We start from the raw sequence: 19,759 nt of genomic DNA, 5'->3' as shown, positions 1-19,759 counted from the left end.
CAAGGGTGCCTTCGTTCCTCACAGCTGACTCCCAACACAGGTGGTATCTACCTACACATTGCCCCCTTCCAAAACAACATACGCAGATTCCTTTGCCACTCAGCAGACCCTCAGCAGATGCCTGCAGAGTACCAGGAGCCCAAGACTATATTACACACACCTGAGCCTGGTCCAGGTTCTTTCTATCCTTCACACGAGCGGATGAATCAGTCATAAAACAAGTGTAATCCAACCCCCTCATCCAGGCAGAGGGAGTGCACAGCTTCTTACCAAAAATCTGGGATTCTGAAGCAAACCTCTACTGAGTAGCTGCAAGCCTCCTACTCATTAACCCCTCCACTGAACCAGCAGCTTCTTAGTAAGACAACACAAGTTTCCAGAGAAGTCTGTGACAGCAACCTACAAGCAAGCAACAACGTGCTCCTGGGAGCTTTGGGATGTCTGTTCAGAGTGCCTAGGATGTCCTCTAGTTCCCAGAAAGCTTTATATGAAGTAACACATAATTTGGCAAGCTCCTGAATGTGCTTGGTCTCAAAAAGAGGGTTATAAGACCCAAAGGGCACAATTACTCCCACATCATACCTTACGTGCCCTGTTCGTATGCACAGAAGCAGCTGCCCACAGCAGCACTGTCATGCGGACAACCAAGCTAACCAACGGGTCCACGCAGCTGCTTTTCTGCTGCGGTGTGTTATCAGCAGCACTCGGCTGCTTAGCGGTGACCGCGCTGGCTGTCACACTCAGTAACAGTGGGACAGACTGCACTTTCAATTGCTGCAGGAAGCAGGAAAAATGATTCACATCCTTTCAGCCAACGCTGAACCAGAGCGTCGCTCCAAGGCTAGAAAACTCCAGTGACAAAGGGAGTCTTCAAAATACAATGCAAAAACCCAAGATCCTGATGTTCTGTGCTTACTTGGGAGTCTGTTTCCAACCCCGTTCCTTCCCAGAAGCACCACTCCTCTATTCGTGAAATTATAATCTACTCCCTGAAACCCTTTAAAAAAAACAAAACAAAACACACCAACCAGATTCTTACCTCTTAGCTTTTTACTAGAAGGTCTATTGGCCGCATTTCCAGGAAGGACAAGTAGTAATATCTATCTGCTTGCTTTAACACCTTGGGATTTTTTTTTTTTTTTTTAACATTTAAAAGATGCAATAGAAATATTATTATACTGATGTGCCAGTTGTTATAATGACAACCAATAACATTTCACTCTTGTATAGTTCCAGCAAGGCTTCACAAAGAAGGGAGAAGCATTATCTTAGCATGTTTTGAGGGGGAAAGAGGAGATAAAAAGAGAATTTGCCAGCAACTTGCCTGTGTCTTTTGTGGGTTTATACAGTTACACAGCAATTTACAGCTGTTATAATCAATCATTTTATAGCACAGACAGAAGGGGAGAAATGCTGTGAAGGAGCTGATATTTCTTATTTGCCAGAGGAAAAAGGGAAGGGGACTACAGTGAAGAACTCTTATTCAGACTAAGAGGGAGAATGGATCTATAAGGCCAGAGCACTCCCTATCTCTCAAAACTGTCAAGTCTTCCCTTAAATCAAGGCTCTTGCTGCCAGTCACAGGAGTGACTGCTGTTGAACATAGCCAATGATTTCTTGTGCTTTAATTTGTATTATACGTGAAATTCAAGTAAGTACACTCAAAGCAAGCAAAGGCTTCCCCATTTCCTAGGACAGAGTCTGCTGTTGGACACTGCTCTTCCACTCTCTATTCATGTGGTTTGGATTTAACTCCAGAATTACATTAATGAAGAACTGGTCACACGTCTCTCTCAAGGTAGGGGTTTTATTGCCTAAGTGGCCAATTCAGCTGAAAAAACAAACCTCCTCAAAATTTATGTTCTGAAGCCTCCTATGACTAAAATATTATGAGACTCAGGTATTGAGTGAAACACTAAGGTTTTGCATTAATAACAAGTGTTGATGTATCTAGGGTGAATGACAGATGCATATGCTCTATCTTCTTGCTTTATTTGGTCACCCAAACAAGGATTTGTAAGTCCTAGCCAACCCTGAACACTTCAGAGGCGAGTTCTCCTTGGTCAGCCTAGCAATGCCCACTCTGACTCAGACACACACATGCATGTAAAATTAACAGATGTAAATGACATAGGCCAGATGGGAAATGAAATATGCAAACAAACACAATCAGTGTCATGTGAAACAAGTAGATCAGGAAAGAAAAAAGTTACATGCATTCAAGTATTGTTTGGTTTGGTTGTGGGTTTTTTGTTCTTCCCCTTTTGCTCCCAAATAGCATGCTTCCAAGCATACTGCCTGCTTGCTTTGGGAAAATGGATCCCCACAACACCAAGGAAATTCTCAAGTATTACCTCCCTCCTTGAATACATTAGATGCTATGCCAAGTACTTTTAAATCTTGTATACACAGAGAGGTGGACTCTTTAGTCTGGCAATCCTGTTAGTTACTTTTACAATACAGCATAGACAGTCACTACATAGTCATTCAACACATTGAATCACCTGTAACAAACAGGTCCTTGCCACAAGAAAACAGCGATGGCGGGCCAAGCAAGAAGTAAGGCATTTAGCTGTGGATCCCAATTTGTTTCACCACTTCTGGGAAAACCTATCAGTTTGTGGGAAAGACTCCAGCTAAGTTCGTTGCCTTCACCTTCCCTTCATTTCTTGTTGATGAGAAACCAAAACAAAACTGTTGCTCACAATACACTCGCCCTAGAAATGTAGCAGAATCCTACAATGCAACGGGGAGGATTCGGTGCTCTGGCCGAGCACCGAATTAGAAGATTTTGACATCTGGTCCTTTCCGTTGCTGAAACACATCAGCGTTCAGCCTCGCTCCATTTCCTGTTAGAATCCCACTAACGGGCAGAGAAATCGGGACTGCTGGAAAATATCGGGGGAGCCTACCTGATACCACCGGTTTGTTTTCCATAGTGCCTGTAACCATGGCATCTGAGCAGCAAGAAATAGAAAACACGCACCTTCAAAAGCGGAAGGGCTTCCACTTCCCCTGTCCTTCCCCTGAAACAAAAGAGTATCATTTTTTACATGTTTTGTACTTACTAGTTTTGTTTTTAAACAGTTTCTCAATATTAAATGTTCTCTAGACAAAGTTATTTTACGCATTGCTCTAAATAAAGTCACAAATGGATTCAAGTGGCCCAATTACTTATTCAGGGTTTGGTTTTCAAAGACACTAAAATCTGAAGTGTCTGGACACATAATTTTGATTTGACTCAGTTTCTAAATGTTACCTTAGAGTAATGTTACCCTTAGAGTTTAGATCTGTACTGAGACTGGCAATTCGGGAACGTAGCTTAGCAGAGAACCCAGGTGAAAACAGCCCTTCATGGGGTTGGAGCTCTAGCTTCTTTTGCCAAAAGCTCTAAACATCATTCTTGTCTCTCCTCCTCAATTTTTTTTTTTTTTTTTCTTTTTGTCTAGACACAGAGCAATTCCAACCTTCCCTGTTTTGACAACTTTCTCATTTGTTATGGTCACAGCTCATGGAGGCACACAGATTTAACCCTGTGCCTTCCTTTTGTGTCCATGTTTTAACAACTCCCCCACTCCATTCAACTAAACTGTTCCTAAAGGTCCAAATATCCACATGACTCAAGAGACATTCGTCTTCATCTCTTTCTCAAATTCTCTCTCTGACAAGGAACCGCTACATCTCACCCAGACAAAGATAAAATTGTGTTTTGCTGTTGATAAAACTATTTTTAAAAAGGTAGTGTTAAGCAATTTCAAAGAAGAGGCAGTGCCCTTTGGAACTGTGTTATTATCCTCTTCCTCCAATTCTTTCACGAAAGTCACAAACCAGAGTGCAACAACCCAAATGTTTCCAGAGCAGCAAACTGTCACCTTCTATATATAGCCCAGGTGTCACAGTTCAACCCTAGTCTTATCTAACAGGGTTAGAGGTATGACAACACACAGTGCTTGGAAGGCTGTGGATACATTTAAGTACATCAATTTACTCACAGTAAGTTTTGGCAATTGGCTACAAGTCACTATGTGCGTTGATAAAGTCTGCGAAGTTTGGAGAAGGCTGTTGGCATCCATACTCCTGGGAACACTCCTGCAGAACAAATAATACAGATTTCTCTCTCTCTCTCTCTCACACCCTCCTCTCAATTGAAAAACAAATTTTACATCTGAAAGTTTTAAAAGTCTTCTCTGAAATGCTTGATTAAGCAAGTTAGAGTGTATAAATCAACTAGGTGATAAATACCATCTCCATTTATACACACTTCTTAAAACATATTAGAATGCACTGCTGTGCTTTCTGGACCTAATTTACTGCTGGCTCATTCAGACACACGGAGGATTTACATTATGGTGGCCAAGGTAGCCCGGCCTTCCTCTGCATTACTTCAGTTTGTCCCCTCGGAGGGCACTATGGGCAGCGTTACTGTTCAACAACTTCCTGAGCATTTGGACCCTTTGATCTTGTCAAATACATTCAAAAAGACTCTACCTGCAAAGCCACTGTTGTCAGTGTAATGAGTAAAAGTTAACACCATAAACTTCACAGGCCTATGAACGCTGGATTAGGTGACAAAGGCAGTCATATATCACTCCAAGCTAATTCTGTCAGTAAGTGAAATCTGTAAAACCATTCACAGTATGCAGTCTGGTTCAATCATTCTGCTATGAAATGGATTCAAGACTATAAACAGTTTACTCAGATTAGGATATAGGTACCTTTATTTTCCTAATCTGTCAGCTTTTAGACTATCAGACAAACTTTAAAAACAAACAAACAAAAGCCCCAAACCCCCAGATTTTCCTCAAAAATCCAAACCAGAAATCTCTGAAAAGTCTGTTCTTTAAATTTAAGACTTAAGCATCACCTCATAATTGCAGAGTACATACAGGGAAGGGATCTTAGGTGGACTTGTAGGACTAATAAAACAATGTTGTGCATAAGTGCTTTCATAATCAGGTCTTTATAGTTGATCTTTTTTAAATTCACTGCTCATGTAACGCAAGGTAATTATTATTAAAAGAATATTAAATACACTGCCTGACTAAATCCAAAGCTACAGGAGCCTCCATCCGAAGTAGTTTGGTAACCATCTTTTTGTATACACATAACTAAAGACAATGGAAGAAGAATTTCCTAGTTCTTTACATTTTGTGGGAATCTTTCATTGTTGCCATGCAATTTCGGCAGTAATAAATTTCAATACAACTCTAAAAAAATATATATATTTGGATTTGTCTCTGAAAGAAGAGGAGGCAAAAGAGAACTTCAAGGCAACCAACAGTGAACAAAAGTCTTCCAGCCTTCAGCAGCAGGCAGGGAGGCGGAATTTAGGAAGAGGTATGCATCTTCCTAGAAATCAGATCTGCACAGAAGGCACTCCTCCCCATCCTCCCTGGCCCTGCACAGAGCAGCTGGGACAAAGTCTTCACTATTCACAGGCAGGCAGCAGCTCTCCAGAACACAAAAAAGGAGGGGCTTGTAAAGACAACTGCATATAGACACTGGAAATAACTCCCGATCGCCACATTCTTCACATTGTCACTTCTTTCTGCATCGTGTCACACCATATGCTTTTTTAAATGCACAAATTGCAATACTTAAGATGCTGCTTTTGGCCCCAGGCTGGTAACCGAGTCTCTGTACAAGGGCGTGAAGGCACAGGGAGCTCAGGCCCAGAGCTTGCGGAGTTCAGTTCGAGGGCTGGGGTTGTTACCGAGCTTTCCACACCACTCCGGAGATCATCCTGCAGCCAGAGTGGTTTCAGGTCATTCTTGGGTTTTCCATGCCCTGATGCAGACACATGTTTTTCTTCATCTCCATTATTTGCTGGAGAGAGGTTTTTGGGTTTTGTTTTTGGGTTTTTTTTGGCTGGGTTTTTGTTTGGTTTTGTTTGTTTGTTTGTTTTTTTACTACATTAAAACCTCATTTAGCCCAAACAGGAAGAGAAACAATTCTAGCAGATAGCTATTACATTGCACAATAAAAGAATACAACAAAATTCACTTAAATATCATCTGATACTAAACTATACTGGTTGGTATAGTAAGTTACATGTGTTCTGTCGCTGCAGGAGAAAAATAACAAGATGTCATTTTATTTCTTAGAATTTGGTATTGCTGCAGAAACAAACTACGTATTTTAGGACTTTAGAAGCAACAGTACCTCTGCACTGCAGCTATTGCCACTCCTAATTGCAGACCAACTTCTTTGTGCTAAGCAATCTAATTAATTGTTTGAATCATAAACCTCTGGGTTTTACCAAATTTAGAAATGCAACTGAACCATGAAAAAACGGTTTCCAAAATACAGGAAGACAGATCTGTCAGTATTCAAAATTCAAACTGAAAATTAATGGAGATGGAAGAAGTTTATTCACACAAGCATGAGAAAAGCACTGAGCCCAATTTATGTATTGGCTTCAGTCTTTATATGCTCCAGTAATTTTGTACATGCTCCCAACAAAACTGCAAACCCTTAAAAGCTAGAAAGATGCAGTCAGCAGGAGCACAAGTCACAGCATACAGAACAAACAGATGGTTCAGATTAAATCATTAGTATAAATGCCTGTGTACAACCCACAGCATGGATGTGGCTCTTACCTGGGAAGTTAAAAGAACTGAGTCTGTCTCGCCAGGGCTCCGCAGAACTGAGCCACTCCAGTCCCAGCGCTCGTCTGAATCGGAGCAGAGGTAAGCACAGGCCACCCAACCTTTCTTCTGCTTCCTGCAGCCAAGAAAATCAAAGATTAAAGCCAGAGAAATGCATTTGCTAAATTTATCCAGCACTTCTATGATTGGGTTTCTGGGTTTTCTGGTTTCTAGGTTTGGTTTTCTGTTGTTTCCCCTATGCAAAAAGGCCACAAGAGATTTCAAAGGGAGTCAGCTGGTGACAACAGAAGGGAAAGCAGTAGACCTTACCTTAGACAAGCAATGGCCAAATAAATTTAAAAAAAAGGAAAAAGTACAGCCAATACTTTCTTGGACAGAAGTAGAATTTTTGAACTTGACAGTGCAACAGCAACACAAACAGTTCACTTTTAGGCTATTATAACAATTTAAAGAGGGTAGTAAATTTGCTATATTCTGTCTTACTGTATTAATACACAGACTGCAGAGAGAGTACACCTTGACAAATCCTGGAATACCAGGAAATTTTAATCCATCCTTAGATTTGTCTCCTTTTATCTAGGTAAGACAAGTGAAGCGCAGAGCAGCATGGCCCTCTAAGGCTGACGGTGTAACGGCTCCCCCACCAAGCCATCTACCCCAGCTGCGGCAGGTGCTCGAGAACTGTCTCACTACTAACTTCCCCGTTCTGTATTACACAGAAATCATCGTACCCACCACTGGAAATGCATTGCAGTTATGTCACAGCACTCGCTCATCTTGGTTAATGCAATGCTGACAACAGTTGTTTTTTAGGTGGGTTGTTTTGGTTTTTTTTCCTCCCAGGTGTAAACATGTCCTGTGAGTAACAGCACAAGCAAAGAGCCTGTCACCTAAACTCCTCTTTCATACTGCCTCAGGACACTGGACCTCTTTCACAATGTGTTCTTCAACTAAAAAGCATTTTCTTTATTAGTGAATGGCAAGTGTTTTCTTCCTTTCATATTGTCTACTAAGGTTAAACAGTATTCACGTGCTGTCACAGCAGCTTCTTTTTGTCTGCAACTACTAGGTATCATCCAGAGCCAGAAATGCTGTAGAATGAAGCCCCATCACACACACTGCTATTGCACATAGCAGCTTGAGGTGTTTCAGACTTTTTCATCAGATGCCAATACCAATGATTAGGAGTTCAGTTGTCTCAGTTTCTACCTAGTCTTATACTTCTTTTCCACTTAGGAAGCGTGGCAGAAGTTGCTTTTTCATTTTTGTGTTTGTTTTTTAAAGTTGCACCAGTGAAGCACACTGACAAAGTTATACACCTTGTGTACCACCCCTAAAAATACCATCCTCCTCCACAGCCCCCAAGGAGCTGATGAACTGTTCGTTACCTCATTCAATAGATCGAATATACTTCTCAAGCTCCTAACCACTTGTGAGCAAGTAAACACTGGAATTTCTGGAAATTACATCTACAAACATTATTCTCCTTTTAAGCCATCTGTTTGTCACTTTGCCAGAAGCATGCTACTCATTTCACCATGTTCTTTGAGTCAGAGGCTTATCAGTGCATTAGGTTCTTTCTACCCTTGCTAGAGAGGCAAAAGAACAATCAAGGATCTTAATTCTCAGCAAGGAGAGCTTTTTTTTTTCCCCTCCAAATTCATGACAGCTGTGAAGTGGACTAAAATCTGATGCTTTTCAGTAGTCCCTTTCCCTCTTCTAAGCAGAAAGTTTGTAATTGCATTCACTATCATTGGGCCAACAGCTCTTCATTATGAATTTTCTCATCTTCTTATTTGAAAGTCAAGCCACAGATCTTTCCCTTTACATCAAATAATGTCATAGCAAACTCAATAGCCCCAAAACACAAGAAGCTGAATGGAGGAAAAACAGGGGTGGCAAAACTGCCAAATATAATCGCAGGACACCAGTGACGCCTAGGGGCTACTGAGGTGGGAGAAACTCTGACAAAAGACTGTTCCCAACAGCTCTGCAGTGTAAAGCAAGCCATTATCTTTGAGTGCTGACAGAAGGCACATCACGAAGGAGGAGTACATGAATACCTGAAGCCACATATAACTCGTACTCTTATTACATTTACGATTGCAAAGAATTACCTGAAGCAGAAATAACTGTGAACTAATTACCTGGTAATTTATTGCATCAGCAGCACTTCAGTTCTCCCAACGTTATATATCAATTATCAAAACTTACAACCAAATGCTAGCACAATACCTTCTCTGCGGAGTTGCACAGCTACCCTGTATACGTGCATGACTCAGAGTTGTAGTTCTGTAAACTACTTCATCGATACATCTCTCCTCTGCATGTTGAGCTAAGCAAGGAACCAAGGTGCTATTAGGACAAAAGCCTTTTCAGACTTCACATACAGAGAACTGGTCATGTATTTAGGGTCAATCCAGAAGACTTCAAAGGGACTCGGATGACGTGTTGAACAAGCATGCTTTAAAATGCATGTCTCAGCAACAGAGTGCACAACACTACAATTCTACCCTTAGTGTGAAGGCAATTCACCTGTGTGGTGAATTGTTTTGTGGTCCAAAAACACCTTGATTTTCCAGCTCACAGAAGTATCTGGGTCCCTCATGACCAAACTAGGGTTTGCACTAGCTTCTTCCATTTTAAAAAGCCACAAACCTCTCAAAACAGGGTCATTGAAAAAAAGATCTAATGAGGGTCTCATAACCTGAGTACTTCCTCAACTGGAGGGGTGGCCCAAAGCAGCATCTCACACCCACTAAACAATATCACTGCTCAAAATGAGAAAATAGAAATCTTCAAGCCTCCCCACTTTCTCCACTCATCAGAGCATAAAACAAGAGCATCAACAGGAAAGTACACTAGCTTGATGAGTTTCAGCAGTCTTCAGAAGACACTACATTTCAAACAACGACAGAAAACTAATAACCACTATACAAAGCAAATTAAAGGGGCATAACTGGAATTCTCTACCTCTAAGCTACCAGTACAAAACCATGGAGGGCTGCAGGAGAAAAGGTCTCCGCAGCTGACACTACACAGAGCAAAAAGGACAATGTGTCTTCTGGTGGTTTTGAACAAACGAACAGAGAGCACCCAGCTGCATACGCTCTTCCAGGGAATAAATTTGTACATGTTTTCAGAATGACTAGTCACTACAAAGATTCAGTCTTCCATTTCACCACTAAACTTGCAGGTCACACAAGTTGGCAACAATTTTACTTCAGGACAGTAAGCCACAACTAACTTCATAGCTTGCAAGTTCTTCAGTTTGAAATACCAGTTCACATACTAAGAGTAATGAATATATTTTTGCTTCTTACATGGAGTAGAAGGCTCAAGGAACAAAAAGGCAACTAAAAATATATCTGTTTTATTTACCAGTTTTCTAAAAAGCAAAGTCATAAAAATTAGTCACAAGTGGCAAAACCAAAATATATTGCACAGTGTACAGAAAACATTGTTGACATGTTGACAAAGTGTCATCACAAATAAATCATCTTACGACAGTTTGGAAAAATTACAGCTTCAGAATCTTATCTATAAATGGAGGCATGTAGATTTAAAGTTACAGGAAAATATTTTAATACCACCCTGTAAATGCAAACACTTTAAGGATGCAAGATTAAGTCCCTAAGTAAGCACATCCACAAAATGCTCTAAATATACTTTTCTCTTCCTTTCACTAAGTTATGGTTACAAGATGGTCATTGGAGGAAAAAAAAAAAAAAAAAAAGAATGAGAAGAAATTAAAAAAAAACAAACACAAAAGAAAAAAGCATGCTACAGCAAAGAAGTTCAAAGTGGTTGAGAAGTCCCTGAAAATAATTTGTATAATTATGATGCACTCCTTTTATATAAAGCTTTTATTTTTCCCAAACCCTGGTCCAATTAAAACTATTTGTGTTTACATGTAAAAATGGAATATATTTAATATGTTGGTATAGCTGCACTGTTCCATTTATGATTAAAACATTTAATACATTGGACTTGAACACCAACATTTTAAAATTTCTCATTCAGTTTGTATTTACATATATTAAAGTTTGAACTTGCTAAACTATTAAAGACAGGAATCAGATCTTGCTGGGTAGTGCTTTGCACTACATTTAAGATACTTATTTTTTAAAATTGTGATTCTACTTGTTTCACAAGTTCACACACTCTGCTATTGGCAGAACCTGTCTCCAAATTTCCTCATGACACTGTCCAATTAATAACTAATTACTTTACACAAATTATTTCTTCCACTAAGCAAATACCAGTCACTTCTGCATGTTTTTGGTGTCAGACCTAACTTCACATCCTCTTTGTATGCAAAGAGAAATATTTTTATAGAATGAAAATAACCCTAAATTTCAGTGAATAGAAACGTTATCCTAATAAAAAAAAGGAAATGCTTTCCATGAAAAATATTTTAAGACAAACATATCAAAGTTAATTGAATTTCTCCATAAGTTTTTCACCCCAAAACCTACAGCTGACATCTAGCAATACTGAACTAAACATCCTTTAACTAACCAATATATTGAAGTTGCTCTTTTGTGTTCTCTTCCCACATCCAACACGTATAAACAGCACGAGAACATAAAGTACACATATTCAAGTCAATACAATCTCAGAGGCATTAAAATTAAATCCTTGACAGCAAAGGATTCCAGCCACACTAAGTTTTGGATTATGCAATTTGAATATAGTGAAAGTCAACACTATTCTCAGAATCACTTCTCTTTTATAAGAGCCATCTTCAAATGACAAGAAACATCTAATCCTCTCTTGCCACATAAAAGTTTGATGTTTGTTTAGCCACACAGGAAAAACGGATGGCCAACCTCCTGACAGAACAAATCAGAAATAAAGGTTAAAGTTATACCAAGCTTTGTCTAACAGTCACTGAAGCATACACAGTCATCCTCTGTGGTCTTAGTTTTAAGATCTTTAAGCATAAAGATTTCTTGTGTATAAATTCTCAGAAATGATGCTTCAATCAAGGTAATAAACAGTTCATAGTACTGCAGTGTCCATTTAAATAAAAGGCTACAAAGTTGTCAGCACTCATCTATACTTTCTCGCACATTCACAGAAGTATTTTAACCCAAGACCATCTTACAAAATTCGTTCAACATTTCTCTTGGACACAAAAGGTTCCTACATTCAAAACTATAAGAAACAAAGAGGATAGCATCAACTGGTGTGAGAAGGGCAAGTGTGAATGGATTTGCTTGAAGGTTATTTCTTCTACTATGCTGGACCACTTCAAAACATTAAGAACAATGCTAAAGAGCCACTGAGCAAAATCGGTAGAACAATTTATAATGCTGAATCATTACCAAAAGGAGGTTTGAAGAACTGTATGTATGTAAGGGGATTTTCAGTACTCATTAAACCACTCTACAAAAAACAGTAGGCATCAATGAAAGTTTCTATAGTTTATAAAGAAATACTTGAGGCATATGAGTGCAAAATATGAGTCTTTCTTTTTTAAAGAAAAGCTATACCATCTTCAACAATGTCCTTACTGGGAAGAGATTGCCACCATTTAAAAAGAGATTCATTCACAAATGACTCTTCTAGAGCAAGAAAAACACATTTGTTTTTATGAACTGGATTCATCTTGCTGGATACAAGATTAAAACCGTTATGGATCATCACTGTAGTTTTGAAGCAGCTTTGAAAACAACAGGCTCAAAGGCTATGTTTGTTCTTCACTGACTTGATTCAGGGAAACCAAGTTGTTTTCCCCACTGTCTTCAATCATTTCATTAAGGTCCATTTCATGGATTTCTTCATCATATGATGTATAAAAATTGCTCTGTATATTGTCCTCACAAAAAATACATTCCTAAAAAGAAAAACAGAAAATTATAGAAATACTCATAAGGAAAAAAAAAAAAAAAGCAAAAAAAAAAAAAGCTTTTCCAAACAACGGTCCATTTGCATGCAATCCCCAATTCCAAGGGAACCTTTACATCTGCACTGCAACTACCAGATATATTCCACTCCCCAACTTTCCCCCACACAATCCTTTTATAACCTGTAGTAGATCAATACAAGTACTTGAGAACTCTACTGGAAGCAGTTATGTCATAGATCGTTTATAATGCTGACATTTTACATGTACTTCCAATCACCTTTTTCTCCATTTAATTGCTAGCCCTGCAGTAATATGTTCATGTCAGTTGCAGTGCTTAAGAGACTGAAGCAACTGTACGCTTACAGAAGTTGGATGCTATAGTATTAGCATTGCAGAAACTAACATCAGGATTAGGATTCCACTGCAACCCTGTCACACTGACTTTTGAAATACTAAAGTGCAAAGAGAGCCTCTGCATTTGATAACTTATGTGCAAAAAGCTACAAATAATGGAAAGCTTAGGGAAAAGAGAATGCAATCAGGTATTTGTGTGTGAATAAGTAAAATATACAGACAACAAATAAAACTGCAACAATGCTTTCTTTTGGTTGGGTTTTTTTGTTTGAGTTGTTTTGGGCGGTTTTTTGTTTGGTTGGTTTTAGTTTTTTGGTTTGTTTTGTTTGTTCGGTTTTGTTTTTTGTTTTTTTGGTTTTTTTTTTTTGCTTTTCAAGCCATTAATCCACTTGTAGAATCAAGACAAGAGATGATCCTGTGCAAGAAGTCCAATAGAAAAAAGGAACAGTATACTCCCATTAATTTTGTACTTTCTAGAAAGCAACGGGCATAAATTTCTGCACACAAACTACATTTTTATGTAGCAAAGTTTCTGGCTGTGTTAATAAAGGGTTTCAAACAGATACACAGAAATTTACAAATAGGAAGGAAATTTCTTATACTGTGTTTACCACTACTTTGACTTTCCCATTGGAAAGACGACTTAATGGTAAATTAAATCAAGGCAGACACCACTGCATGGAAGTTTGAATGAATTTTTTTCTCTGTGTAATTGACCAAGCTTTCATAGCAACAAGAATGGAAAAGTCTAACATACGCAGCTAATAATTTAAGCACTGTTACACATGTGAGAGTAACTAACTGATTTAAACTTACAGAATTAGCAACGGTTTTTGGCAGTCCACCTTGCTGGATCCATGGATGAACTTCAATAAGCTCTCTTTTTTGTTCTTCTGTAAATTTTGGCTGTAGTTTCTGCATTTGCTTTAATTTCTGCTTATCTTCTTTTAAAACTGTTTCCAAATCTCTAAAATAAAATGTATGTAGAAATTGAACGTCAACAGTTTCTGGGCTTTATGCCTATATAAGGTTACACAGTCAAATACTAACATTTTTAAAGACTATTTTTGTTCTGGAATGTTAAGCTTACAAATCTTGTATTGGAAGAAAATGAAGTGTGGTTATTTCATCAGCTTTCTGCATTTGCAGACAACTTTAATACAACTCTGCTGGCTCATTGTCTTTTCAAAACCCATCACTGAAAACAGTTTTCTTAGAGCTGTTCAGGCAACACCACCGGTGAAACCACCAAGAACCCCAGTTTTCCCTCTGCTGCTCCTGCAGTAAGTTCCAAGTTCCCCTTCACTTAGAGGACAACCTAGAACAGACACTAGATGCACATATGAGGTACTAAAGCAGAAGTAGTTAAGATATGTTTAAAAAGGTCATCAAGAATGGATTAAACTTCAGGACTGAGGGGGGGAGATTTAGAAAACACTGCACTATTTCAGCTGCCAAAGTTCTCTCTTCTCCCAATGCCCCATCTTGATTCAGAAACTTTTAAAAAAAAAAAAAAAAAAAAAAAAAAGGCACCACACCAAGCATTTACAAGCTGTATACCTCTATAAAACACAACAATAGAAAGCAAGTTCCAAGAAACCCAGTACTATTTCTGTTCCTTAGAGCATGCCTAAGAACAGCTTGGCTTTACACTTCTCTTCTTGGGCATCACACACTGACAGTGAGCTTAACTCTTCTTATCACAATATTCTGTTTTATACTATGTTCACTTTGGCAGGCTCTGCTACTTTTACAGTCTACTGGAATTCCCATCTATAGTTGTCAACCCTTCAGGCTACAGAAACTGAGAAAATGCCAAGATATTTTTAAATTTAGGGAAAAATTCTGAAGTTCTTACGATGTGTTCTCTGTTTCCCCTCCATCATCCCTGTGCTTCTGTATTTTGAAAGCTTGTTTTCCTTTCCTTTCAAAAGACTCGTTTTTACTGAAACTTCCTATTCCTTTCAAAACACATTCACTGTTCTCAAGAAATATAAACAAGAAGATTAAAAAAAATCTGCAGACTTGTCACCCCACCTCCCCCTATATCTGTTCTTAGCTATTGAAGGAGGAATTTTTTTTTTTTTTAAGTTTTTTTTCTATTAGAAACCTTATGATTTTTACCTTCTACTTCCTTGTCCTATTTGAATAGGAATTTATGGAGGAGAATGAACGTGTGGAAGTTAACAACCCAGGGAAAAAAGCAGAAGGCAGAGAAAGCAGCATGCCACTGAATGTGGCATCTCAAGGACAACAGCCACGGAGTACAGATTTTCCATGCCACAGACCATCATTAGATCTAAGCATACTCACCAGGACCTGTTAATCAGACTACAGAGATTTCTAGACAAGTAGTTACAAATCACTAACTATAAAACAGCTTCAAAAAATATACACAGTTAATTTCAACTCAGGTAATTGATCTAAAAATACAGGTAAGTCTAATCAAATAATTTTACTTTTTGAGAACATCTTGTGTAGTATACAAAAAATACACAGGAAGCAAGAATTCTTCCTAACACTGAGCTAAACGTTACAATCAATTTACTTCTATTGAGACAGAGATTCATATATATCTTTCCTTCTATACACCGTGCTCCCCCCAACATATATACAGTTCATGAAGGATTACAACATTGGAATTACCGTGAAGGTATCTGGTAAGTCATCATAACAGTGTCATCTGTGTTTGCCATCAAAAGCCATATAGGATCCTGAAGGACATATTTAATGAAGTGCTCACTTTCTTCCATTTCTGCCTTCATTTTGGTTTTATGATGATTTTCTGAGGAATCAATACTCCCGAAGTATTTGCTGGTATGGCTAGTTTCACTACTACCTTTAAAAAGAAATTTAAAGTTTCATTATAAATTGTCAAATACATAGGTTATCTGAATGCTTTTGAAAATAGAGATTAAAGAGAACTGAAAGTATAAATACAACCACTCTTTTATTTCATTTTTTAAACAGAGGGAGCTTCCACCCCTATGTAAATGCATTAATATTTTTAAAACTCAAATAATCAAGCTAAGTCTCCATTCCATTTCAACAGAATAATTAGCTTGCTTAAATTAAAAACTCTGAAATGAAACGTGAAGGAGTATAGTATTTTCATTATTCTGTCATACCTACATAATATCTTAATGGCTATTTTACACACACTTAAAAGGTTCTATACTGTAAATCAAGCACAATAGAAAAAAACTTTCATGTTATGTAATTAAAAAAAATCAAGAATAAACTATGCAATGAGGATTAAAGACAATAAAGATTTTTACATAAAGCACTTGATGTTGAAGTGGCGTTTGCAATACTTCACGCTCCAACTCTTCTAAAATGCTAAGAGTACTCACTGCCAGTGTTACCTGTTCTGCTCCCTGACATGCCACAGCCATTGGATCCAGACCCCAGAGACTCAGCAGCTGCAGATACACCACTCCCTGAAGAAGCTGAACCAGTGCCTGAACACGCATCTTCTTGAAGTAAAATGTCAAGCAGGACACTAGACATGGAGAGCGCATCGCTATTTTGAGCGTCCATTGGAGATTCAGCCTAGTGATAAGAAGGAGAGAAAAAAAACCTGAAAAACCCAAAACAAAAAACCAAGGCTATTTCATTACTAGTAATTTACATTTAGTATTAATCCATTTCACTTTATATTCTAGTATTTTTACACAGTTATTCAAAAGACAGACAACCACCAATAACATATGCCAAGACCAACTGAGGAATAATGAAGTGGACTGATAGGCAGAAAAGTGGTCCTTCAGTAAAATTGAGATTTCAATTCAATTTCTCTTAAAAAAAAAAAAAATATATATATATATACACATTGTGTGTGTGTGTGTATATATATATGTATGTATGTATAGTTTAGTGAGGAAGTAAGGAAGGCATTTGCTATTCAGTTTTGACAGCCCCTGTCCTGGACAAGTCAGAATTTAGCCAAGACACCTAAGACACACTAGCAGTTGCTCCTACTATAATCTATCTCAAGGAGATTTGCATCAACAGTCCATCACTGTTAATACTCTCAGTAGTGAATGATGAGAAGGAAGAAGGTGTTTCCAGATGCAAGCTTCCTAGGCAAGGTAACTTATCTGTATAGTTTTAAGCGAAAGGGCATTAACTACACTGATTTCTAATATAAGCAAAACCTCACTGCAAGTCAGTTTAGAATAGTAGAAATTAAGGTTGACAGAACTTGGCAAAATACATAATAATGGAAAGAACTACCTTTATCCTTAACACATTCCTGAACAAATGCCTGTATTGTTCTCATTTCCTAGTAAGTGATGAGGAAATTACAGAAAGTTACATTTTGCAGGTTTCTAAAGAACAGGAACTAACAGTTCGAGGAAATTCAAAAGAATTTGCCAGCAAAATTGTTACTATTAAGTGTTATTATCGAGCTTCTTTTAATTCAGCAGAGGCATCTCAGAGCATGCTCTAAGTTACAGACTATCACAGATGCACTGTTATACCACAGCACAAGTCAGAAGTCCTTATAGAGATAAGATTTCAGAGATGTAGTGCACAGAATACATTAGTCCAAATATGGCACTGCACATAACCCTGAAAATTGCTCCTAAGTACCATTTGCACAACTAGTATGATAGAGATTTTTTTTTCACGGAAACCAAATGTATTTGTTCTCAAGATCATGAGATAACAAACATGTAATAACAGAATGTGACAAGTTGTTGCACTGTATCAATCAAGTTTGGAAGTTTCTCTAGAAAAACATAGATATGACAAAATCCATTTCTCTCTTCTCCCTCCATTCATCCCCCTTAAGAATCAATATCAAGACTATTAGGTAAAATAAACCATCTGGAAATTAACCAGGGAGAAAAGTTTAACATGGAAATCTAAATGCACCCCACAGTGTGGGGAACAAGTCTTTTCAGAAGTTTTTCCTTCCTCCTCCTTTATAACTTCTACTGTAGATACATGCTTATGACTCACTGCACAAAGTAAGTCATCTCATCAGCTGCTAGCATCAACACTAACAATGCTTTTTACCAATTACTTAGAGTAGTTCAGATCTCAGACATGCCTAAAAGTAAAAGCCACTCCTTCCAATGCCTGCTTCCCTTTTATCAGCAGTGAACACAAGTTCTACTTTGTAACTGCACCATTAGATGCAGAGACCAGTTACAAACCACAGCACAAGACGAGCAGGAGGGAGGAAGGAGCCAGTCGAAAAGGCTTAGGTTGCAACTCCATCCCATCAGTGACTTAGCATTTACAAAGACACTCTATGGTGCCTTTAGAAAACACTAATATTAGTCTACCTATTTCTGTCATAGAAACCTTTATGGACATATTACTCCATCTGAAGTTTCTGTAAGGTTATTTGTTAAACTGATTTGTCAAATTTGAATGAGCTAGAAAACAAAGAAACCTGAAGTTACCAAACAGCTCAGCATAGTTTTAGTGCACCGAATAAAGTTGTGGCCTGCAAGTAGTAATTCATTCTTCCTTTTCTTTGGTTGCTTGTTTGTAAATAAAGATGTGATTTTATTTCAAATCAGCTTCTTTCAGACCACTTAGAGATTCTTTCCCCCCGTCCACACAAATTCACTAGCCCAAAACATTTTGCTAAAAATAAAGTGCTCGTATTATTTTAAATCTATTTCAGTGCTTTTCAATGGGCTTATCCATATTCATATTTTTAAAAAAGTGAAACAAAACTGTTTCAGGATGTATTTCCAAACTTCCTAGTGTAACTTTAGAACAACAACAACAAGGTGGTTTTAATTTTTAAAGGTTAAGACTATTCTAATGATTGGATTTCATGTACTCAGTCTGCTGAAGTCTGAATTTACTAACTACAATTGTGAGTCCATCTCCTGGCATTATATTGACTGATGACTGCCTATCATTAAAAAACAGGTCCCACAAGCAAAAGGATTGAAAACAGTGTAGCAGAGACAGGAAAACAAGGGCAGTGGAATCCATTTTAGGCATCTCTACATATTAACAACTTCAGATATGTTCAAGAATGGGAAGACAAAAAAAAAAAAAAACAAACCCATCAGCATACTTACTGGTAAGGATCCCTTTCTACTACAGTTATCAGTTGTCATGATTTTGCCTATGGCTCCCTCCTCACTTAAAGCTCCATGTAAACCCGCAGGAGCTCCACTTTCAGCAGTTTTTGTGGTTTCTTCTAACTGTAGAAGATTCAGAGGAGAACTGCACCTTGACTGGAACAGAGGTGGTGAAGCCTGGTCTTGAGGACCCACTGACTGTGGAGTGCAGGAACGGGATGGCTCATTTCGCGGCTCTGTGACAGGAACCTTTTCACTCTCTGCTGGTGGATTATAATGGAATGGCTGTGTTGGAAAAAATGCCTGTTGTGGGAAAGGGCTGGGTGTAGCAAATGGTGGCTGTGTCGGAAATACTGTCTGTGAAGAGAAAGTGGAATGGGCAGGGAAGTTGGGTTGACTGTGGTATAGCGTTTGAGGTAAGTTACTGTTCATCTCTGGGTAGACATAGTTGGGGAGCACAAGAGCTACAACAGGCGTCATGAGGGGTGCAGAGAACTGGGATGGTTGCATGGGGCAAGTATTTCCAGAGTCTGGCAACTGATTAAAACCAGAGAGTGAAGTCTCAGGAGCTGGTGGTACAGCCCCTGCTGCTGGAAAAACAGGAAGTGGATATGCAGGCATAACGGTGGGAAAAGACATCGCTGAATAGCTCGCTTGTGAAGTGTCTGATGGTGACCAAGCAGTAGTATTTAAACCTTGAAGAGGGAACCGATGGGGCAGTTTAGTTCCAGAAGTTGTACTGTCCGAAGACTCCTGTGGTTTAATGCGCTTTGATTTCCTGTTCTTTCCACTTTTCTTCCAAGGCTGATCCATTCCAGAAGTACCATTTCTTTGTCCACGGCCACCTGCAAAAAACAACAACAAAAAAAAAAAACCCACCACAGCAC

The 19,759-nt window shown here is 38.5% G+C and overlaps 1 protein-coding gene across 1 annotated transcript in view; it reads right to left on the bottom strand.

Annotated features, from left to right (window-relative positions):
* Positions 1 to 9,994: 9,994 nt before the first annotated feature.
* Positions 9,995 to 19,759, bottom strand: part of LOC309594490 (period circadian protein homolog 2-like) — a 50,739-nt gene continuing 40,974 nt past the window's right edge. The window contains 5 exon segments of the mRNA XM_082320426.1: positions 9,995 to 12,450; positions 13,633 to 13,783; positions 15,463 to 15,655; positions 16,182 to 16,368; positions 18,870 to 19,717. Of these exon segments, the coding sequence (XP_082176552.1) occupies positions 12,301 to 12,450; positions 13,633 to 13,783; positions 15,463 to 15,655; positions 16,182 to 16,368; positions 18,870 to 19,717 (1,529 nt within the window). The 3' untranslated portion in view covers positions 9,995 to 12,300.

Source organism: Platalea leucorodia (genome assembly GCF_965183815.1).
Source record: "Platalea leucorodia genome assembly, chromosome: 8".
Lineage (NCBI taxonomy): Eukaryota > Metazoa > Chordata > Aves > Pelecaniformes > Threskiornithidae > Platalea > Platalea leucorodia.
This window is presented reverse-complemented; position numbering and strand designations above follow the sequence as displayed.